This window comes from Liolophura sinensis, chromosome 10 (assembly GCF_032854445.1).
Source record: "Liolophura sinensis isolate JHLJ2023 chromosome 10, CUHK_Ljap_v2, whole genome shotgun sequence".
In the NCBI taxonomy this organism is placed as follows: domain Eukaryota; kingdom Metazoa; phylum Mollusca; class Polyplacophora; order Chitonida; family Chitonidae; genus Liolophura; species Liolophura sinensis.
Window position 1 is genome coordinate 34,127,103 of NC_088304.1, and position 24,520 is coordinate 34,151,622.

A 24,520-nucleotide genomic window follows, 5' to 3' on the forward strand; every position below is an offset into this window, starting at 1 on the left:
CAAATTTATCGTGTTGTTGTTACGCCCTTTAAAAAGCATTGATGGCTCCGTGCATAAAAGTTATTTCCCCTAGTTCGCATGACAAGATGGCTACGCTGGAGGAAGACGATGGAGCGATCGAAGATGACCAGTTTCATTCGGGGTTGGACTTCCCCCCTGTAGTGCAAGAGGCGATAGAACAGGTGTGGATCTGTTATCACTAATCTCAATCAACTCGTAATTTTGTTTCCACTGTCCGAATTGATGATGCCAACTTCCATCAACCCATTTTGCCGTTATGAAGTGAAGTCTACTACCGAGGCGCCAATTTTCGAGGCAACTGATTGGAAGCTGTCATGTGTCTTATTTAGATTTCTTGTACGGTTGATAGGGGATTGTAATTGCAGTGTATACTGTGCTCTGTTATGCCCGTATTTAAAGGGATTTCGGGATTACAAAAAGATTTTATCACAGTTTCTTTTTTTTTCTACCGGTACAGAATTTGTGAATCACTTAACACTTTGTGAGAAAGTCATTGTCACTTGATCCATTTTCCAACCTGTACAGAAAAGATGCAAAACTTTTATTTAACAATGAAAGTGGAAATTTCCTTTTAGATGGTCAATTGGCAGGTTTGTAGGGTGGTAGTGGTGCACAAACTTTCAAACAGTTAAGTCAGCCACGCCAGGCTAGGCTTGTAGACTTTATCTTTGTGTGGCAGTTTAAATTCTTGATAGAGATACATAACTCCAGCACTAGTCCAGCTAGATGGTCAATTTTTATGTTCATTGTACCACTATATTTTAAAACAGCACCTAGTCTATCAAGATAAACTACTTCAGCACAATGACAGGGTGTGAACTCAGTACCTTCATTGGACATGTGTCCGTTTTATGATAGTTGTATTCATTTGCATAGTGTAATGTTCACGATCACTTGTCTTACACCAGTATGGTGTGCATACAATTAGCAACAAAGCTTAGCTGGATATTCCTACCCTAACGCCCCAGCTTTGATAATATAGACTTCCACATGGACAATTTCACTAAAACAAAAACTGCTCGAACCGTACCTTAATTTTGCTATCCACTGATTCCCTAAAACGCCGAAAATTTAATATATCAAAGCCAGCATTGGTAAAGCATCTTTCAACAGTAATCCAGCTGTTTAAACTTTCGAATCAGACGACTCAAATAAACGTCTGCTGTGTTGGGATTTTTTTTTTCATCTTCGGGTATGGTGATGGGCCGCGAAAATCTTATTCCAGTGAACATTCTGTTTACAGTTCATGCAATTCTTAAAAAGGATGTTGGGTAGGATAAAATTTTGCGTGGCCCATCACCTTGCCCAAAAGGGCTCGAGTACTGTTGAAAGATGGTTTACTATTGCTGACTGTGATATATTACATTTCGGGCGTTTTAGGGAACAGTGGATAGCAAAATTAAGGTATGGTTTGAGCCGTTCTTTTGCTCAAATTGTCCGTGTGGAAGTCTACATGACCGAAACTGGGTAATATGGTAGGAACATCCCGCTTAGCTTTGTGCTAACATTCAGTGTATTTGTATATCACATATGGGAAAGTTCATGAGTAACTTGGTTGTTGAATTACCTTGAGCAGTCCAGTTTTCTCCCCCAATAAATCTGACGGCCATTGTATAAGTGAAATATCCAGAGTATGATAGAAAAGGACAATCAGATCAGTAATTGAATTGTTAACAAGGAATCTACTTGCATTTAGTGTCTAACTTGTATGAAACCTGAGTTTATCACCATTTTTATGATCACACAAGAAGGAAGTAAAATGTATAGATGTATGTATGCATGTTTCTTCAGGTGCTGCCCAGTTCTGACCCATTGGACAGTCCCGACTTCAATGCTGTGGAGTACATCAATACCCTTTTCCCAACAGAACAGTCACTGTCTAACATTGATGAGGTGGTAGGCAAGATGAGACTGAAAATCAGGTAGGATGTGGTTTACAGGGTTATCTCCCTTCTACAACTTCATGTGAATGTATCTACCGTAAATTTTAAGGATTTTTGGCCATGTTTCTCGTAATCCTTAGTTTATGGCTTGTTCTTAAATGTTGTGGAACAAGTAAATTTCTAAGACTCGGTTTTAACTTTCAGAATTTGTGTTTTAAGGTATCTGATTTCTTATCTGTTGTTGTTGTGGACAGAAAACTGGATGATGAGATCCGCACAGTGGTGAGAGGGCAGACCAATGTGGGGGAGGACGGCAGACAGGCTCTAGAGGAGGCCCAGAAGGCCATCATCCAGCTCTTCTCCAAGATCAAGGACATCAAGGACAAGTCTGAGAAATCAGAGGAAATGGTGAGTTTCATGACTCACATAGCAGAGATGATTTACACTCACGGCCATCTTGGATCTCTAAAAAAAAAATAGAATTTCATGGCCTCTCTCACTGTGACCTGGACCATGACGTTCCATTGTTAGAGATCCAGCATGCTCACTTGTCTTTTACCAATGTGGTGTGTGCATACCTGTATGTCATACATGGGAAAGTCTGTCAGTCAGTTGGCCAAAGGCTAGTGGTTTACTCTGGGTATTCCCGTTTTCTCCTACTGTAAAAGTGTTATTGACAAAATATTGAGTATGGAGTCAAACAACAGCCTAATAAATAAATGGTTGGCCGGACAGTATCCCAGTGTGCTATTATTTGTTTCCAATATATAACTAGGTCACGTGTCGACAGCAAATGTATATTTTTTTGATATTTAATAATAGCATTTATAGCATAGTAAAACTTTGACTAACGAATGCTGACTAGTACTGAAAAGTTCCGTACTAGACCCTTTACACATTTGTTAACAGCTGACCGCTGGTCTGTGTTTCTAGGTGAAGGAGATCACAAGGGACATCAAACAGCTTGACCATGCCAAGAGGCACCTGACCAGCTCCATCACAACCCTCAATCATCTCCACATGCTGGTGGGCGGAGTTGATTCATTACAGTGAGTTATCAGCTGTTCTTCTACAGCTCCCATAGTGTTCTTTACGTCTTCTGATTGGTGAAATCTCTGAAGAGCACACAGCTAAAACTTTTGTTTGTGTACTGGTCAAGCCATAGGAGGTGTTTATACAGCCAGTAATAAAGTCGGAATCATTTTTTATTTTAAAATAACCTCTGCATATATCTGCAAGAGCCAATGTACATGTATACATCCATGTCTCGGTTGATGTCTTATTTCAGGTCAGGGAAATGGCTGTATGCTTTAATAGCCTCTACAACAGATCAGGTGACTGGTTTGGTTAAGTCACATGGACTTACGTGGTTAAGTCACAGGCGCTTGCTTGGTTAAGTCACAGTGACTTGCTTGGTTAAGCCTCATTGACTTGACTTGGCTAAGTCTATGATCATGCCTCATATATATATGATTAAAAAAAAGGAGTGGGGGCAGGGGGGGGGGGGTGTAAAGCAAGGACTGCCACTGAGCCTTTCTTAGTCTCATGCTTCAAAATGAATGAGGCTGTTGCCCTAAAGCTTTCGTCATGTTGTTCATATTAATTATTACCCTAAATGACCTAAAATTTTGTCCACAAATGTTCATTTTGGAAGCAAATAAATGTCACAAAGTATTATTTTTGGTGCTGAAACTTACAACTTTCAAGTAGAATATCATCCCATGTTCCAAGCAAACTTCAAATCACCTTTCTAAAATCAACAGAACTCTCAGAGTCAGAGAAAATGGGCAAGTTAGTCATGGATGATTTTTAGGGTAATCTTTCTGTTGGTTGGAAAAATGTGGCACAGTTAACAAATTGTCCCTCCCCAGTTACATGTTTTATATACAATGGTGGCCAATATGGATGGCTCAGCCAATAGTTCCTTTGGCAGAGCACAAAATACACCCAGGCACATATACTTCTCAGTTCTGATTGGCTAGCTGATATGCTCTTTGATTTACCTGAGGCATTAGAGAGTTCTGGACGATCGGTGATTACCAACTTTCATGATTAGCAAAAAAATTTTCAGAAATAATGTAGACGAGTGATGAGCCTGTCAAGCTCTTTAAGTGGTAGTTTCAGTGTCTGTGAGTAACTGGTAACATAAACCGAATTTCCATTTCAGATCTTTGACCCGTCGCCGTCAGTACGGAGAGATCGCCAACCTCTTACAGGGCGTGCTTAACGTGCTGGAACATTTCAGAAATACCTGACCATTCCTCAGATCAAACAGCTGGCCGACAAGTAAGCAGGTCCCTGTAAAAATGAATTTTTACTCTAATTCTAATAGTAGTTAGGACACCCGGTTGACATTACAACTTGAGAATTATTATGGTTCTTGTAACTATCCCCAAATAAATTTGCTTCTTTAAAATCCTCTGCATTTTACTGTGGGCTATTTTGATAAAATTGGCATAAAATTTTAAATTTTCGATCTAGTGAAGGTATGATGCTGGTTTTGAACACCATGTTTGTGGGTTTGGTTCTTTTTTTTGCATTTTGCTGTTCAGAATGTTTTCCTCAGTGTGTCTGACTGAGATTGTGTACATATAGTTTTGTTTATCTAATATGGTATAACTTTCTTTTTGTTTATCAACTCAGTCATACATAGCGCTGTTGTTGTTGTTGTAGGGTGAAGGAGATCCAGTCAGAACTAGCCACACAGATTCAGGCAGATTTTGAAGAAGCATTCCAAGGACCAGCAGCTAAGGTAATTAACTTGCACTTTTCCATGGCACTAAACTGGCACTAAAAGTACTCCCACATGAAACTGTATATTAATGTAGTCGTTATCTTTTTGTTTGAAGCGTTTGAGTTTGCGTTTAAGTGATAGACAGGCTTCCATCACTTTCTGGTCTGAGAAGTCAGATTTGTTAATTGTTATTTGGCTTTTTTGTTTGAAATGTACAATTACATATGTTGCTAAATTTGGTGGATTATATGTCTTCAGTTATTGTTTGTTTCTAAAACACCGATTAAATAAATAAATAAATATATAAATTGTTTATTTCAATGAAGCGCAGTGACCCAGTGATCACCGGTGTGTTGGTGGAGTTTAAAAACCAACTCAAGGGTAATACGTGGGAAGGTCTGCTAGCAACTTGCGGATGACCATGGGTTCCCCCCTGGGCTATGCTCGGTTTACTCCCACCATAATGCTGGCTGCCATCGTATAAGTGAAATATTCTTGAGTATGGTGAAAAATCAGATAAAGAAAGAACTTGTTTGTGTGTTAACAGTATGGCCCTGGGAACCAGAAACTACTGATGGAGGCGTGTTATGTTGTCAACGTTTTAGAGACCACGAGTTAAGAAGGATCTGCTGAGCTGGTTTGTCAAGTTACAGCTGTCAGAGTACCTGGTCCTGTTTGCAGAGGACCAGGATGTAAGTGGCTGATTGCGATAATTGTCTCCCCTTTATAAGTGCAACAGTTAAAATAACTGGTTAGAAACAGTAATATAAATCTTTTAAAAAAAGTTTTTTGTGTCAGTCTGTTCATTTGCACATCTGTCTAATATTTTCCGATTTTGAAAACCTTTTGTGAGCAGAATCATTTTGTTTGACTTCCGATCAAGTTTGTGAACCATCTTTATCTGTGTTGGAATATTCCACATTTAACATTAAGTATAAATTCTTCAATTTGATTGGTTATTTTAAAATATTTGCCCGTCTGTTTATTGTCATTAGTTATTTTGACAAAATCAATTGGTCAGATATCTGGCAAACACTGGTAGCAATCCAGCTTCCTGCACCTTTACACTACCATCAGATGAGGAACATTTTCTTTTTCTTGGAGGGGTGAGAGGGGGAGTACAGGGGCATTTTAAAATGATCAAATAAGTAAATGAATGAAAACCACTCTAATCAAAACTTTAACTCAGAAAACAACAAATTCAGGTTATTGCCATGATTATATATTGTTAAGAAAATTTATAAGTTTTTAAAAGGAACAGACAGAGAGATGCCTTGACAGGCGCAGAATCTGAATGGTGTAGATCTGATTTAGAAAGTGGATTTAAGTAACAGTATTATTGTTCTTAAGTTCAAAACCCACAGTGGCCTCAGCCAATTTTCATCACCAGAATCTGTGCTATATTCCGAAAGTTTAGTCTAAATAACTGTAATACGGTTAGGCATAAAATCTATTTGACCTGTCTGCAGGTGGCATGGCTTGACAAGATTGACCGTCGTTATGCCTGCATAAAGCGTACCCTGGTGGATTTTGAGGAGAAGTTTGGTCACCTGTTTCCTCCAGACTGGGAGGTCAGTGAGAGGATCTGTGTGGAGTTTTGTAACATTACAAGGTAAGAGAAACGCTGCTCGTGACCCAAGGGAAAGGCCAATTTAATCAGTAATGGTGCTGTAAATAAATTGTAATCTCATGGACTTCCTCTCAAAATAATCACCCTGCTCTGTGATTGTAGTATGGAGGGGTAATTAGCTGGGGAAAAACCTTATTACAAGTTATGTACATATTCGGTTAAGTAAAGCTTGCATATTCACTGTCCAGCATGGTCATTAGGTGTTGAATAATTATTTAAAACCGCCGTCGTGTATGTGAAATATTCTTAGTACGGCATAAAACACCAATAAGATGGATAAATAAATCAGATAAATTCTATGAAATTACAGGAGGATTTATTGATCACTGATGTACATACCGAAAAACCCTGTCAGGCTTGATGTGTGTTTTTAGCTGGACTGATCACATGCAGTAATCTTTATTTATTTATTCATTTATTTGGTGTTTTACACCGTACTTAAGAATGTTTCACTTATACGACGGCGCCCAGCATTATGGTGGGAGGAAACGGGACAGAGCCCAGGAGAGGGGAATCCACAACCATCTGCAGGTTGCAGCAGAAATCCCTACGTACAATAATCTTTTGTTCATGTGATTAAAACTGAAGAGAAGTGCACATGAAGCACACGTGTGTAATGGACTTCTACAACATTCTACTGAAGTTCATCAGCACCCAACATTAGATGCTCAAGTCCAGATGGTCATGTGACAGTGAAAATAGCAAATACCGTCTCAAGAAGATTTTGCAGTGAAAAAAAACACTTTTGTACTAATGAAAACGGCTGAAAAGACGCCAGGACGGATGACAGAAACTTGCTTTAGAAGTGAAATTTTCTTGAGTTCAACATAAATCATCAATTAAGAATAAAATTTTAAGAATAATTAATGCATCAAGGTGTAATGCTTCACACAAGTTTGATTGCAGCCTTTGACCATTGGATTAAGTAGACTTACCTGGAGTAGGACATTTAACACTAGTAAAAATAAATACGTAGGAATCTTTTATTGGTTTGTGTCCCAGACGAGAGCTGTCTAAGATCATGGGGAAGAGGGTGATGGAGATTGATGTCAAGCTGTTGTTGTTTGCCATCCAGCGGACTACGAGTTTTGAAGGGTTGATAACGAAGCGGTTCACGGGGATAACACTTCAGGAAAGTCAGGTAACTGGGGTTCCACTCTGTACGTGTCGTTGTAGTGTCATCCAGAGAATAAGGTTGTTACCTGTGTCATTGATTGTACTCCTGGCCTAGCGCACCACTGGCAAAATATTTGTACATGTATGTGTTTTTTTCTTTCTCTAAAAGTTAATACAGGTTATGCTGAAACTTTAATTTTTGTTTCAGTAGCATGTTATTGTATGCATGCCTTCTTATTAAACCTCATAAAGTCTTTCTAGAATGAAAAAAAGGAAAAATGCCAGAAGCTGGCAAATTCAGTGACTTAATCATGGGTGAAATTTTATGTCAAATACAGTATCCTAAATATATGCTACTTGTTTTTGTCCTTGGAAGACAATGATTTAATACATGTAGCTTTCTGTATTAAATCCTATGGATTTTTGGGCACACTCAAAGGGAGATAACGACTGCTGCGCTCTCGGTGTGTACATGAAAGTCAGATAAATATTCTTAAAACTTAAGACTATTCAATGAGATATTTTATAAGACAAAGGGATTATTGACATTTGGTTTGATAATTGGCTAGCATTTCAGAGAGTTGAATTTCTGCCATTCCTGGTATTAACTACTTGTGGGTTGCATGTCTTATGGCCGACCTATATACATAGGCTGGGTTTACAAATTACAATATTTCAATCTGGCCACAGGTGAAGCACCCACCCAGCCCTGCCCTGAGGTCGACAAACCCCTTCGGGGAGCCGGTCAACCCGTTTGAGGAAGAGGAGCCACAATCACCTGTTGTACCTGAAGTTGAGGTAGAGGCCATTCTACCCCTGTGTAGTCATCAAAATTGTAATTGAAACACAAGTCTAGAGTCCTGTAAACCATGTAGGTTAGAAATATTTAAGGTAATGAAGGTCTACATCAATTAGAAATATGTGCGGTCTCCTTGAATAAAGAAAGAGATTTCTGAGGTAAAAGCCATTTACATACATCAGAATGGAACTTTTCACTAATTAGTGGGAATTTATGCTGTCCATAAACATTTTCTTTCATAATGTTTCTTAAACCTTTGTCTGAATTTCTGTTACCCTGGCATAATAACAGGAAGATAAATGATGTCTCCTGTTGTAGCTGAGTTGGCGGTAGTGGTCATGTAATCCCTCCATAGTTATAGGAAACCATCATCAAATGTTGACCATTTTTTGACCAGTAATTGGTGTTACCTCCATGGACGCCAACTGGTATCTGATGTCAATGCTGACAAACTTTTGTCTAATTTTTCTGCTATCTATGTTTGAATTATTAGATTAATGGAATTAATGGGACCCTGAATTTCTGTGATCTTCTTTCAGCCTACCAATCTACAGCAGGTTGTCTCCCCTTTCAATGGCATCATCTCTAAATGTTTTGAGCCTCACCTGAACATTTACATAGAGTCACAAGACAGGTAAGTCTAACCTGCTGCAATTCCTGATACCTCGGATTCATGAAGTCATATTTTTTAGCTACTGCTGTGAAAAAAACATTAGTTTAGTTTTGCTTAATAGCCAGTTTTTTTTAAATATTCTGTTCAGTTTGGTTTTGCAAATGCACAAGTTTCTTGTTTGTAAATATATGTTAACAAATGTAATCAAGATTGATGGTGTCAAAACATGAATTGGTTTTAAAAAAACAAAGCTAACCTGAAGAAATATCCATTATTTATTGGCATAAAAGACACATGTTTAGTGCCTTTATATAGTATCAGTAAGAGGCGTTTGTTGGCTGAGTGGCTTTTTAAGTTCACTTGCCTCAAACAGATGTCAGTATTCATGTGTATCATAGTTCAGTGCATATCTACTCAGCTATTGTAATGTCTTGTTTGAAGATTTGCTTCATGCAACAAAATTGTAATTGTAATTCAAAGTTAAAGTTAGTGTTTCTTTTAAGTGACATATTTTGATTCGTTCTGATTTATTCATCCACCTTATTTGGCCACATGAGAGGTTTTTGTGAAGTTTGATTAATTTCTGATGTCAAAAGCTTTTAGAAAAAGTGTTGGCATCCAAAGTAGCATTTTAAGCCTTTAAAGTATTTCTGGATGCAGATTTTCACATACCAGACTTCAGGTGATATCAGTAAACAACTTGATGTATGCACAGTATGTTTGCATTTATCAGCAATAAGTAATTTTTGAGCAAAGTAAACATAAAAACAACGAAAATCCACATCGTGGTTGTTGTTGTTGTTGTAGGAACCTGTCTGAACTGATCAGTCGTTTCTTGGAGGGACCTGCGTCAGCACGGAACGCCGCGCATGGAGACGGAGGGAGAGCAGTAACGTGCTGCCCAGCTGTGCTGACCTCTTCGTCTTCTACAAAAAGTGTATGGTTCAGTGTTCGCAGCTCAGCATGGGTCAGCCCATGTTAGATCTGACCAAGACATTCCAGAAGTATCTCAAGGAGTACGCCATGAGGGTGTTGCTAGGAAACCTGCCAAAGTGAGTACACAGGCCTGAAGTGATGTCGAATATGGAGGAAAATCTCTATGCAGCTTATAGTGAAAGGCTCCCCTCTTCCCTTGATGCTTATAGTGCAGATTCTTCCCCTTTAACCATTGATTCGTTTCTTTTTAGCTGCAATAGCCATCTCCATACATCGCTCAGTTTGTCTGTTGGTGGCTAAGTCAGTCTGTCTTTCAGTCAAATATTGGTCATCCTCATCCTATCTTCTATTGTGAGCCTTTCCATTTACAAGGTGGGTTTCCATGACCTACTGGTTAGCATGCCAGCACAGAGCAATAATCTCACCAATGTGGTCGCTGTGAATTTAAGCCAGGCTCAAGGCCTGGCAGCAACTTGCAGATGATCGTGGGTTTCCCCTGGGCTCTGCCTGGTTTCATCCCACCATAATGCTGTCCGCCATAGTGCAAGTGAAATATTCTTGAATAAAGGGCACAAGATTTCGTTGACTTCTTGCATGATGTCTTAGCTCTTTCATACAATCTTTTAGGTCACCCATATATACCCCAATAGCGTCATTACTTAACATACCTGTACCAAGCCAAACGAATGAATCGTTCAGTGAGTTCCTAAAAAATCTGTACCAAGTCAAACGAGTGAATCGTTCAGTGAGTTCCTAACATACCTGTACCAAGTCAAACAAGTGAATCGTTCAGTGAGTTCCTGACACACCTGTACCAAGTCAAATGAATGAATCGTTCAGTGAGTTCCTGACACACCTGTACCAAGTCAAACGAATGAATTGCTCAGTGAGTTTCTAACATACATGTGTACTTGTACCAAGTCAAACGAGTGAATCGTTCAGTGAGTTCCTGACATACCTGTACCAAGTCAAACGAATGAATTGCTCAGTGAGTTCCTAACATACATGTGTACTTGTACCAAGCCAAACAAATGAATCGTTCAGTGAGTTCCTGACATACCTGTACCAAGTCAAACGAATGAATTGCTCAGTGAGTTCCTAACATACATGTGTACTTGTACCAAGTCAAACAAATGAATCATTCAGTGAGTTCCTGACATACCTGTGTACTTGTACCAAGCCAAATGAATGAATCGTTCAGTGAGTTCCTGACATACCTGTACCAAGTCAAACGAATGAATTGCTCAGTGAGTTCCTAACATACATGTGTACTTGTACCAAGTCAAACAAATGAATCATTCAGTGAGTTCCTAACATACCTGTGTACCTGTACCAAGCCAAACAAATGAATCGTTCAGTGAGTTCCTGACATACCTGTACCAAGTCAATCGAATGAATTGTTCAGTGAGTTCCTGACATACCTGTGTACTTGTACCAAGTCAAACAAATGAATCATTCAGTGAGTTCCTGACATACCTGTGTACTTGTACCAAGCCAAATGAATGAATCGTTCAGTGAGTTCCTGACATACCTGTACCAAGTCAAACGAATGAATTGCTCAGTGAGTTCCTAACATACATGTGTACTTGTACCAAGTCAAACAAATGAATCATTCAGTGAGTTCCTAACATACCTGTGTACCTGTACCAAGCCAAATGAATGAATCGTTCAGTGAGTTCCTGACATACCTGTACCAAGCCAAACAAATGAATCGCTGAGTGAGGTTCCTGACATACCTGTACCAAGCCAAACAAATGAATCGTTCAGTGAGTTCCTGACATACCTGTACCAAGTCAAACGAATGAATTGCTCAGTGAGTTCCTAACATACATGTGTACTTGTACCAAGTCAATCGAATGAATTGTTCAGTGAGTTCCTGACATACCTGTGTACTTGTACCAAGTCAAACAAATGAATCATTCAGTGAGTTCCTGACATACCTGTGTACTTGTACCAAGCCAAATGAATGAATCGTTCAGTGAGTTCCTGACATACCTGTACCAAGTCAAACGAATGAATTGCTCAGTGAGTTCCTAACATACATGTGTACTTGTACCAAGTCAAACAAATGAATCATTCAGTGAGTTCCTGACATACCTGTGTACTTGTACCAAGCCAAATGAATGAATCGTTCAGTGAGTTCCTGACATACCTGTACCAAGTCAAACGAATGAATTGCTCAGTGAGTTCCTAACATACATGTGTACTTGTACCAAGTCAAACAAATGAATCGTTCAGTGAGTTCCTGACATACCTGTGTACTTGTACCAAGCCAAACGAATGAATCGTTCAGTGAGTTCCTGACATACCTGTACCAAGTCAAACGAATGAATTGCTCAGTGAGTTTCTAAAATACATGTGTACTTGTACCAAGTCAATCGAATGAATTGTTCAGTGAGTTTCTAACATACATGTGTACTTGTACCAAGTCAAAGGAGTGAATCGCTCAGTTAGTTCCGTCCAGCATGTAACTCACAATTTTGCACTGTTGCAGGTTATCTAACCCCAACAGCAGTATCACCTCTGCCTCAGGCCTCATCCAGAGCATCCTGAAGGAAGGGGAGATAACCAAGCTTAGGGAGGAGGAGCAGTGCAGGATCTGTAGTATCTTGTGTACAGCTGAGTACTGTATGGAGACGACGCAACAGCTGGAGGAGAAACTCCGGGAGAAAGTCGACCCCGAGCTTGCTGGCCAGATCGACCTCAATGCCGAACAGGACATGTTCCATAAGTATGAGCTTTGTTACCTGCGCTGTTAAGCTGGTTGCCCTGAAGGGGACAAATACACTAGTGCTGACCTAAATGTGGCTGCTCAGCTTTATTGTCAAGGTGGAGTGAAGCGTAAACAGATTTATGCAACATTTAAACTTGGATTATTATTTACAAATTGTCAAATACAATGGAAAGGCCTTCATGGCCGGGTTGGTTAGAGGGTCAGCGCAGTGCAATTAACCAGGAGCCTCTCAGCATTGCATTCACCGTGAGTTCAAGTCCCATGCGCTCTGCCCAGTTTCCTCCCACTGTGATGCTGGCTGCTGTTGTATAAGTTAAATATTCTTGAGTACGGCGTAAAACATCAATCAAGTAAAAACAGATAAAGTCTAATACATTAGGAACATCCCAATCCTGATCCTTTTCTAATGTAATAATATAAATATAAACTGTAATATGCTGTAATTTGGAGCTAGATATATGTTTACATGAAAAAATCCAACTACCACAATCTGTTGATGTCAGTGTTGTGTAACTGTTAACCCATTTGTTGATGTTAGTGTGATGTCTGTGTATACCAGAATTTGTACTTTTCATAGAGGATATTGCACAGTGAATGTTGAATAACATAAATATTGTTCGAGTGAGAGGTGGAAATAATAACGAGACGCGAAACATTGAGTGGGTTATCATTTCTACCTTTCAAGAGAACAATATTTGTAATATTTAACCTTCACTGTGCAATATTCCATTTATTATTTATGTCCTGACATTTTCTCCATATGTATATAAATGCCTATTAGTTTATCTGTTGCATCGGTGAAAAAAATAAGCAATCTGCTTTGCCATCTGCGTCATATTTCTGATTCGATTCATACCCGCTGCAATTTCGTTCACGTCCGCGCTCACAAACCCGTTTTACAGTTTTAAACACTGTCTGTAGGTAATTAAGCATTCTACGAAGGTGCTTAATGCTAATGGAATATAAGTATTAGGCCGTGGGTCATGGGTCAAGGTCTTTAGCAGTGTAATAGCAAAATGTAATAACAAAAGTGATATCTAACCAGTGAAGATATCATTTTTATCAGTGTAGGAAATACTGGGATTTCACTGATGTATATATAATAATATGTGATATCTAACTGCACCACAATTTGTCCACTTCAGTGTAATATCTAACTGTATTCAGCTGATGGTACAGGACCTGGAGACAGCTTGTGAACCAGCCCTCAATGCCATGATGAAGGTAAGAAGCCTATAGTGTAATATCTAACTGTATTCAGCTGATGGTACAGGATCTGGAGACAGCTTGTGAACCAGCCCTCAATGCCATGATGAAGGTAAGAAGCCTATAGTGTAATATCTAACTGTATTCAGCTGATGGTACAGGACCTGGAGACAGCTTGTGAACCAGCCCTCAATGCCATGATGAAGGTAAGAAGCCTATAGTGTAATATCTGACTGTATTCAGCTGATGGTACAGGACCTGGAGACAGCTTGTGAACCAGCCCTCAATGCCATGATGAAGGTAAGAAGCCTATAGTGTAATATCTAACTGTATTCAGCTGATGGTACAGGACCTGGAGACAGCTTGTGAACCAGCCCTCAATGCCATGATGAAGGTAAGAAGCCTATAGTGTAATATCTAACTGTATTCAACTGATGGTACAGGACCTGGAGACAGCCTGTGAACCAGCCCTCAATGCCATGATGAAGGTAAGAAGCCTATAGTGTAATATCTAACTGTATTCAACTGATGGTACAGGACCTGGAGACAGCCTGTGACCCAGCCCTCAATGCCATGATGAAGGTAAGAAGCCTATAGTGTAATATCTAACTGTATTCAGCTGATGGTACAGGACCTGGAGACAGCCTGTGAACCAGCCCTCAATGCCATGATGAAGGTAAGAAGCCTATAGTGTAATATCTAACTGTATTCAGCTGATGGTACAGGACCTGGAGACAGCTTGTGACCCAGCCCTCAATGCCATGATGAAGGTAAGAAGCCTATAGTGTAATATCTAACTGTATTCAACTGATGGTACAGGACCTGGAGACAGCCTGTGACCCAGCCCTCAATGCCATGATGAAGGTAAGAAGCCTATAGTGTAATATCTAACTGTATTCAACTGATGGTACAGGACCTGGAGACAGCCTGTGACCCAGCCCTCAATGCCATGATGAAGGTAAGAAGCCTAAAGTGTAATATCTAACTGTATTCAGCTGATGGTACAGGACCTGGAGACAGCCTGTGAACCAGCCCTCAATGCCATGACGAAGGTAAGAAGCCTATAGTGTAATATCTAACTGTATTCAGCTGATGGTACAGGACCTGGAGACAGCCTGTGAACCAGCCCTCAATGCCATGATGAAGGTAAGAAGCCTATAATGTAATATCTAACTGTATTCAACTGATGGTACAGGACCTGGAGACAGCTTGTGACCCAGCCCTCAATGCCATGACGAAGGTAAGAAGCCTATAGTGTAATATCTAACTGTATTCAGCTGATGGTACAGGACCTGGAGACAGCCTGTGAACCAGCCCTCAATGCCATGATGAAGGTAAGAAGCCTATAGTGTAATATCTAACTGTATTCAACTGATGGTACAGGACCTGGAGACAGCCTGTGACCCAGCCCTCAATGCCATGATGAAGGTAAGAAGCCTATAGTGTAATATCTAACTGTATTCAACTGATGGTACAGGACCTGGAGACAGCCTGTGACCCAGCCCTCAATGCCATGACGAAGGTAAGAAGCCTATAGTGTAATATCTAACTGTATTCAACTGATAGTGGGGACCTGGAGACAGCCTGTGACCCAGCCCTCAATGCCATGATGAAGGTAAGAAGCCTATAGTGTAATATCTAACTGTATTCAACTGATGGTACAGGACCTGGAGACAGCCTGTGACCCAGCCCTCAATGCCATGATGAAGGTAAGAAGCCTATAGTGTAATATCTAACCGTATTCAGCTGATGGTACAGGACCTGGAGACAGCCTGTGAACCAGCCCTCAATGCCATGATGAAGGTAAGAAGCCTATAGTGTAATATCTAACTGTATTCAACTGATGGTACAGGACCTGGAGACAGCTTGTGAACCAGCCCTCAATGCCATGATGAAGGTAAGAAGCCTATAGTGTAATATCTAACTGTATTCAACTGATGGTACAGGACCTGGAGACAGCCTGTGACCCAGCCCTCAATGCCATGACGAAGGTAAGAAGCCTATAGTGTAATATCTAACTGTATTCAACTGATAGTGGGGACCTGGAGACAGCCTGTGACCCAGCCCTCAATGCCATGATGAAGGTAAGAAGCCTATAGTGTAATATCTAACTGTATTCAACTGATGGTACAGGACCTGGAGACAGCCTGTGACCCAGCCCTCAATGCCATGATGAAGGTAAGAAGCCTATAGTGTAATATCTAACTGTATTCAACTGATGGTACAGGACCTGAAGACAGCCTGTGAACCAGCCCTCAATGCCATGATGAAGGTAAGAAGCCTATAGTGTAATATCTAACTGTATTCAACTGATGGTACAGGACCTGGAGACAGCCTGTGACCCAGCCCTCAATGCCATGATGAAGGTAAGAAGCCTATAGTGTAATATCTAACTGTATTCAACTGATGGTACAGGACCTGGAGACAGCCTGTGACCCAGCCCTCAATGCCATGATGAAGGTAAGAAGCCTATAGTGTAATATCTAACTGTATTCAACTGATGGTACAGGACCTGGAGACAGCCTGTGAACCAGCCCTCAATGCCATGGTGAAGGTAAGAAGCCTATAGTGTAATATATAACTGTATTCAACTGATGGTACAGGACCTGGAGACAGCCTGTGAACCAGCCCTCAATGCCGTGATGAAGGTAAGAAGCCTATAGTGTAATATCTAACTGTATTCAACTGATGGTACAGGACCTGGAGACAGCTTGTGAACCAGCCCTCAATGCCGTGATGAAGGTAAGAAGCCTATAGTGTAATATATAACTGTATTCAACTGATGGTACAGGACCTGGAGACAGCCTGTGACCCAGCCCTCAATGCCATGATGAAGGTAAGAAGCCTATAGTGTAATATCTAACTGTATTCAACTGATGGTACAGGACCTGGAGACAGCCTGTGACCCAGCCCTCAATGCCATGACGAAGGTAAGAAGCCTATAGTGTAATATCTAACTGTATTCAACTGATAGTGGGGACCTGGAGACAGCCTGTGACCCAGCCCTCAATGCCATGATGAAGGTAAGAAGCCTATAGTGTAATATCTAACTGTATTCAACTGATGGTACAGGACCTGGAGACAGCCTGTGACCCAGCCCTCAATGCCATGATGAAGGTAAGAAGCCTATAGTGTAATATCTAACTGTATTCAACTGATGGTACAGGACCTGGAGACAGCCTGTGAACCAGCCCTCAATGCCATGATGAAGGTAAGAAGCCTATAGTGTAATATATAACTGTATTCAACTGATGGTACAGGACCTGGAGACAGCCTGTGACCCAGCCCTCAATGCCATGATGAAGGTAAGAAGCCTATAGTGTAATATCTAACTGTATTCAACTGATGGTACAGGACCTGGAGACAGCCTGTGACCCAGCCCTCAATGCCATGATGAAGGTAAGAAGCCTATAGTGTAATATCTAACTGTATTCAACTGATGGTACAGGACCTGGAGACAGCCTGTGACCCAGCCCTCAATGCCATGATGAAGGTAAGAAGCCTATAGTGTAATATCTAACTGTATTCAACTGATGGTACAGGACCTGGAGACAGCCTGTGAACCAGCCCTCAATGCCATGGTGAAGGTAAGAAGCCTATAGTGTAATATATAACTGTATTCAACTGATGGTACAGGACCTGGAGACAGCCTGTGAACCAGCCCTCAATGCCGTGATGAAGGTAAGAAGCCTATAGTGTAATATCTAACTGTATTCAACTGATGGTACAGGACCTGGAGACAGCTTGTGAACCAGCCCTCAATGCCGTGATGAAGGTAAGAAGCCTATAGTGTAATATATAACTGTATTCAACTGATGGTACAGGACCTGGAGACAGCCTGTGACCCAGCCCTCAATGCCATGATGAAGGTAAGAAGCCTATAGTGTAATATCTAACTGTATTCAACTGATGGTACAGGACCTGGAGACAGCCTGTGAACCAGCCCTCAATGCCATGGTGAAGGTAAGAAGCCTATAGTGTAATATATAACTGTATTCAACTGATGGTACAGGACCTGGAGACAGCCTGTGAACCAGCCCTCAATGCCATGGTGAAGGTAAGAAGCCTATAGTGTAATATCTAACTGTATTCAGCTGATGGTACAGGACCTGGAGACAGCCTGTGAACCAGCCCCCAATGCCATGATGAAGGTAAGAAGCCTATAGTGTAATATATAACTGTATTCAACTGATGGTACAGGACCTGGAGACAGCCTGTGAACCAGCCCTCAATGCCATGGTGAAGGTAAGAAGCCTATAGTGTAATATCTAACTGTATTCAACTGATGGTACAGGACCTGGAGACAGCCTGTGAACCAGCCCTCAATGCCATGATGAAGGTAAGAAGCCTATAGTGTAATATCTAACTGTATTCAGCTGATGGTACAGGACCTGGAGATAGCCTGTGAACCAGCCCTCAATGCCATGATGAAGGTAAGAAGCCTATAGTGTAATGTCTAACTGTATTCACACTTTATTGCCAATTTTGAACAGTAAAACATGTATAGACGTTGGTAATTACACTGTATTGCCAATTTTGAACAGTAAAACATGTAAAGACGTGGGTAATTACACTTTATTGCCCATTTTGAACAGTAAAACATGTATAGACGTGGGTAATTACACTGTATTGCCCATTTTGAACAGTAAAACATGTATAGACGTGGGTAATTACACTGTATTGCCAATTTTGAACAGTAAAACATGTATAGACGTGGGTAATTACACTGTATTGCCAATTTTGAACAGTAAAACATGTATAGACGTGGGTAATTACACTGTATTGCCAATTTTGAAACATAAAACATGTATAGACGAAGGTAATTATGCTTTATTACCAATTTTGAACAGTAAAACATGTATAGACGAAGGTAATCATCCTTTATTGCCAATTTTGAACAGTAAAACATGTATAGACGAAGGTAATCATCCTTTATTGCCAATTTTGAACAGTAAAACATGTATAGACGAAGGTAATCATCCTTTATTGCCAATTTTGAACAGTAAAACATGTATAGACGAAGGTAATCATCCTTTATTACCAATTTTGAACAGTAAAACATGTATAGACGAAGGTAATCATCCTTTATTGCCAATTTTGAACAGTAAAACATGTATAGACAAAGGTAATTACACTTTATTACAATTTTGAACAGTAAAAGATGTATAGACAAAGGAAATTATTTGGGAGTTAAAAAAGAATAGTAAAAATTCAAAGGGATTTGCGCTGATCGATTTTCTGCAGAAAATATGTGGTATAGCCTGTTGAAGAAATGTGAAACATACAATCCACCATGCAGTGTCAATCTTATCTTGGAATTGTGACATATGACATGTGAAACCTCACATATTTGCCACAGCGTGCCATGAAGTGACAAAATAATGGGCATCCTGACTCTTCATGATGATGGGATCATGATGGGGATCATGACTCTGTTGTTCCAGCGTAATTTGGGAATGGATTATTGACCCTCCTACCCTCTTGTCTTTGTTTTCAGATGCCGTGGTCAACAGTGGAGGCCGTGGGAGACCAGAGTGGATATGTGACAGCCATCATTTCTCATCTAAAGCACAACCTCCCACTCATTAGGGACAATCTTGTGTCCTCTCGGAAATACTTCACCCAATTCTGTGTCAAGTTTGCCAAGTGAGTAAAATACTTCACTCAGTTTTGAGTCAAGTTTGCCAAGTGAGCTTTGTTTGTAAAATACTTCATCCAGACCTGTGTCAGTTGGACAAGTGAGTTCTGTGTGTAAAATTCTTCACCCATTTCTGTGTCAAGTTTGACAAGTGAGTCCGATATGTAAAATACTCACCCAGTTCTGTGTCAGTTTGACAAGTGAGTCCCACATGTAAAATACTCACCCAGTTCTATGTCAGTTGGACAAGTGAGTCCCATATGTAAAATACTCAACCAGTTCTGTGTTAGTTGGACAAGTGAGTTCTGGTTGTAAAATTCTCATCCAGTTCTGTGTCAGTTTGACAAGTGAGTCCCATATGTAAAATACTCACCCAGTTCTGTGTCAGTTGGACAAGTGAGTTCTGGTTGTAAAATTCTCATCCAGTTCTGTGTCAGTTTGACAAGTGAGTCCCACATGTAAAATACTCACCCAGTTCTGTGTCAGTTGGACAAGTGAGTTCTGGTTGTAAAATACTCAACCAGTTCTGTGTCAGTTGGACAAGTGAGTTCTGGTTGTAACATACTTCATGTAACTGTTCTGTGTCAAATTTTCAAACTTTCCAAGAAAGTTCAGTTTTTAAGAAGCTTCCCCCTGATTTTACCGAGGGGGTTCTCTTTGTGAAATTCATGTACACATTACTTCACTCAGATTTAAATCAAGTTTCACCTACATGTATGTAATTTGCATGCGTCATTACGTTTCAGCACCTTCATTCCAAAGTTCATCAATCACTTGTTCAGGTGTAAGCCAATCAGCACAGTAGCAGCTGAGCAGGTGAGTTGGCAATAAAGGTACTTCCCTGGACATTTGCATTGTATAACATTCGTTGAAGACCACTTGTCCTCAATCAGTATGCCATATCTGTATGTCTGAAGTAAGAAAGTTCATCAGTAATTCACCAAAGGTCAGTGGTTTACCCCAGACACTCCACTTGATTCCTCCACCCATAAAACTGCCTCCCATCTCATAGGTGAAAAGTTCTTGAATCCATCTTTGAACTCCAATCAAACAAATAAATGCATTTCCAAATTAGTTTGCGTTTGTGTATGATAACTGTTAGCATACCCGGATATGAGGTAATATTAGAGTACCTTAGAGGCCGAGGTGCTTAGCACGCCATCCTCTCACCAGTGTGGTCACTGTGAGTTCAAGTCCAGTACATGCTGGCTTCCTCTCCGGTTGCACGTGGGAAGGTCTGGCAACAACCTGCGGATAGTGATGGGTTTCTTCCTGGCTGTGCCCGGTTTCCTCCCACCATACTGCTGGCCACTGTCATATAAGTGAAATATTCCTACGTACAGCGTAAAACACCAATCAAATAAATAAACCAGTAGTGTTCCCTGTTGTTGTTGTTGTGCTCCTCAGCTGTTGCTGGACACTCACTCCCTGAAGACAGTGCTGTTGGACTTACCCTCAGTTGGATCACATGTCACACGTAAACCTCCTGCCAGGTATGTTCTCATATCCTCAAGTAATCTGATTTTCAGCCAGATTAACCCTAAATCTGCCTGCCATTCATATGCCATCCACACTGAGCTATCTTTGAGGAGGAAAATCAAATGTGTAACATTTATGCAAAGTTTATTGGTAACTTGTCAAAGTCAGCTGATTTGCTGCCTGCTTAAGTGAAGCATTCTTGATTTGATTTGATTTGATTTGATTGGTGTTTAACGCCGTACTCAAGAATATTTCACTTATACGACGGCGGCCCCAGAGCTTAGCCTCGTGGAACGGTCTCTTGACGGAGTGAAAGTTCAGCTGACTGATATAAGTCTTTTACCCATCTGCATTAAAGTCTTTTTAATGCATCAACTACTGGTCGGTCATACAAGGCCTTTCTTTGTAAATTGATGGATTGGCCTAAAACTGGCCTGAACAGTTCTCTTGTGATCTGGTGAGACTACGGGATTTTTTCGGACTCCTTATCGCTCATCTGGTTCGCAGTGATACTTAATCCAAACAATCCACTTTGGATAATGGCGTTTGCTATAGAACATAATCATACCTCATAATCTGTTAATGGGAATGACATTTTAAAGTTAACATGGATTTATCACATTCATTTTATCCTCAAATTTAATCAGATGTAGAGCTTCTCCAAGTATTATTTTATTATTTACTTTGAATACTTTGATTTTTCAGTTATACAAAAATTGTTGTTAAAGGGATGACCAAGGCAGAGATGATTCTCAAGGTAAGCTGTTTATTAAAAACAAGTACTTGTACTTGTAACTTTTTCAAGATCAGTTCATGTTTGAGCACAAAGCCAGTTTCCTGTTCCATGGAGAAAGGACGTAATGGAAGGCTCTGCTGTATTCCATCTCCCTCCTCTGTGGAGCTTTATAATGAAATGAAACTCCAAAACTGAAGTTGCCGAACTTTATGCAGACAGATAAATAAAATATTGAATATACGTGTTGTATCGTCTTGTTTTGACAATTTCAAGCCTGTAGTTCACCTGATTATTCAGCCAACACAGCCCACTTCCACAGTGCTGAGCAGAAAGGTACCCTTGTGGCTGTAAACCTTCAGGCTTTGTCTAGCATCTAAGGTACCTGTATGGCTGTAAACCTTCAGGCTTTGTGCAGAATCTAAGGTACCTGTATGGATGTAAACCTTCAGGCTTTGTGCAGCATCTAAGGTACCCACATGGCTGTAAACCTTCAGGCTTTGTCCAGCATCTAAGGTACCCATGTGGCTGTAAACCTTCAGGCTTTGTCCAGCATCTAAGGTACCTGTGTGGCTGTAAATCTTCAGGCTTTGTCCAGCATCTAAGGTACCCACATGGCTGTAAACCTTCAGGCTTTGTCCAGCATTTAAGGTACCCACGTGGCTGTAAACCTTCAGGCTTTGTCCAGCATCTAAGGTACCCACGTGGCTTTAAACCTTCAGGCTTTGTCCAGCATCTGCAGGTTGATGCGAGGTGCTGAATGGCTCACCACATGGTACTGCACAGCTCCTATGCATTACCTCAAGCTGCTGATTGTGGCTCCGCCAGGAAATTGGCACACAGTGCTGAGCAGATGGCATATAGCACTACCTGGCTTATGAAGTTTTCTGAACAGCATCGCACATTCGTTATGTTTTGTTATGTTAGGCTTGTGCCTGTTTTGCTTTTTCTGCAATGTGTATCTCCAAGTATCGCCGACTGATGTCAGCCAGCTAACTATTACACAATGCATGTCTCACCCAGGTTGTGATGTCACCCCATGAACCACCCCAGGGGTTTGTGGAGAACTACGTTCGTCTGCTGCCAGGCTCTGACATCACAGACTTCCAGAAGCTGCTGGAGATGAAGGTGAGGAAAACAGTGATGTACAGTGTGTGCATGAGATCCCAGGTTCAAATCTATCCATGGATATTTTTTTTTTGTAGTGTTACCGTGTTAGAGCTTAAGTGCATGCAAGTGAGTATTCACTGCACTGTCTTAAACTAAAAGAAAGCCAAAACATAAAGTGAGGTTCATCAAACAGACAGCTGAAAACTATGTCGAAAAATACTTTCATTTATAGTTTTAGATTTTTTTAAGTGTTGAAAGGCATTTAAATATTTGAATTCTATGGTGAGCTTTATGAGCCATACTGATGGCATCTAGGAACTTGACGTCACATCACCTGTTTTTCCTGATGTTCGCCAGAAGGAAGGAATTTTTTAATATATTTCAGTAAGCTTTTACTAATGGGTAAAAAGAGGTATTACAATATCAGGTGTAATAAGATTTGGAAAAACGTCCTGTGACATCAGACTTCCTAAACTCTGATAGAATGATCAAAAAAAGCCCTCTTTATGATTCAAACTTTTGAAGGCCTTTAATTCTCTTCAAAAAATATTTAACATGGGCATCTGGTTTCCTCTTCTCGTAAAACTGCCCGCCATTGTAAACGTGAAATTTTCTTGAGGATTTATTTAGATAAATAAATAGATAAATGTAAACAAATAAATAAATAAATGCACTGCACTTATGTGTTCCAGGGCTTGAAACGTGGAGACCAAGCCGTCTTGTTAGACATTTATCGTACTAGAGTGCCACAGGCATCAACAGGGCTAGGGGAGACAACTCAGTCAACAGGGTCTTCCTTCAGCCTCAACCCATCTCCAGAGCAAGAGTCCAGTCGAATCAGAAAACTGGAAAAACTCATCAAAAAGAGGCTATGAGAAAGGCTTTTTGGTATTAAAACTCGTCTGTTATGGATTTACATGTGCATCCAAGTGAAAACCCCTTAGTATCAGTTTGCCAACTTGTAGCTGTTAAAATTTGATAAGGACTCAGTTTATGTAACAAATCAGTTGTGTGCTGAACATAAAAAAGTTTTCTGGATTGACCATCATCTGTAAATAATATACATTATGGCTTGTGTTTGCATAAATAAGTTAAAAACGGCACCCTATGTGCAAATATACGGCCTGTAAACAGGAGAGCATTTGTTCAATCCCAAATCACATTAGACATATGACTGCATTATTGATGCATCCTTGCTTGGTGGTCAGCAAAATGGTATAGGTCAGGCACTGATTAATCTGGTGTCAGACAGTACTCTGTAACTTTATATAGATGGATTGCATCATGGTTTATCTTTGATGTGGCATTTCAGTGAGATTGGATTGTCTAATACAAGAATTGTTGTCGTTAAAACATTGTTAAAAAGTGATACCAAACCTCATTCAAGAAAAAAGAGCAGAAATTTCTGGGATATGAAGGCAGACAACTGACTTATAATTCCATGGAATCTGGCACACTAATAGTCTCCTTGCTGTATGAACTTTAGTGGTGAGAAATTGTGTGAAGTTAATAGAAGAAGACCCCCAGATGAAGTTAATTTGTGATTTAGTTGTTAAACACATACAATTTCAGGGGATGTTTTTCGCAAAGTCAGTATAACAGATTGGCGAAAAATTCCATGAAACAATAGGTCATATAGCCTATGCTTTGTCCCTTATTGCTGTTAGCTCTTGTTGTTGTGTCTGATGTTTATTCTGTACAGTAATTTATAATCTCAAACAGACTATTCGACAAAGCAATCATGGGATCAGTTGATTGTAACTATGTCGGTAACATGTATTCCCAATGTCTCGTAGTTACAATCAATTAGAACAGAGTCTTTTATTTGTACAATTGCTTCTGTAAAATACAGATGTAAAGATATTTATAAATACAATAATATTCTATG

The 24,520-nt window shown here is 40.2% G+C and overlaps 1 protein-coding gene across 1 annotated transcript; it reads left to right on the forward strand.

Moving 5' to 3' along the window:
* Nucleotides 1-24,520, forward strand: LOC135476219 (vacuolar protein sorting-associated protein 53 homolog). Its single transcript, XM_064756162.1, is given in 24 exon segments — nucleotides 1-182; nucleotides 1,813-1,943; nucleotides 2,159-2,312; nucleotides 2,838-2,953; nucleotides 4,072-4,145; nucleotides 4,148-4,190; nucleotides 4,578-4,656; nucleotides 5,186-5,248; nucleotides 5,250-5,330; nucleotides 6,108-6,250; nucleotides 7,271-7,409; nucleotides 8,075-8,182; nucleotides 8,723-8,817; nucleotides 9,604-9,637; nucleotides 9,639-9,677; nucleotides 9,679-9,848; nucleotides 12,227-12,463; nucleotides 13,988-14,066; nucleotides 19,170-19,318; nucleotides 20,057-20,126; nucleotides 20,718-20,803; nucleotides 21,495-21,546; nucleotides 22,546-22,650; nucleotides 23,325-24,520. Coding segments are annotated over 24 exon segments (2,571 nt in total). The 5' UTR covers nucleotides 1-41; the 3' UTR covers nucleotides 23,508-24,520.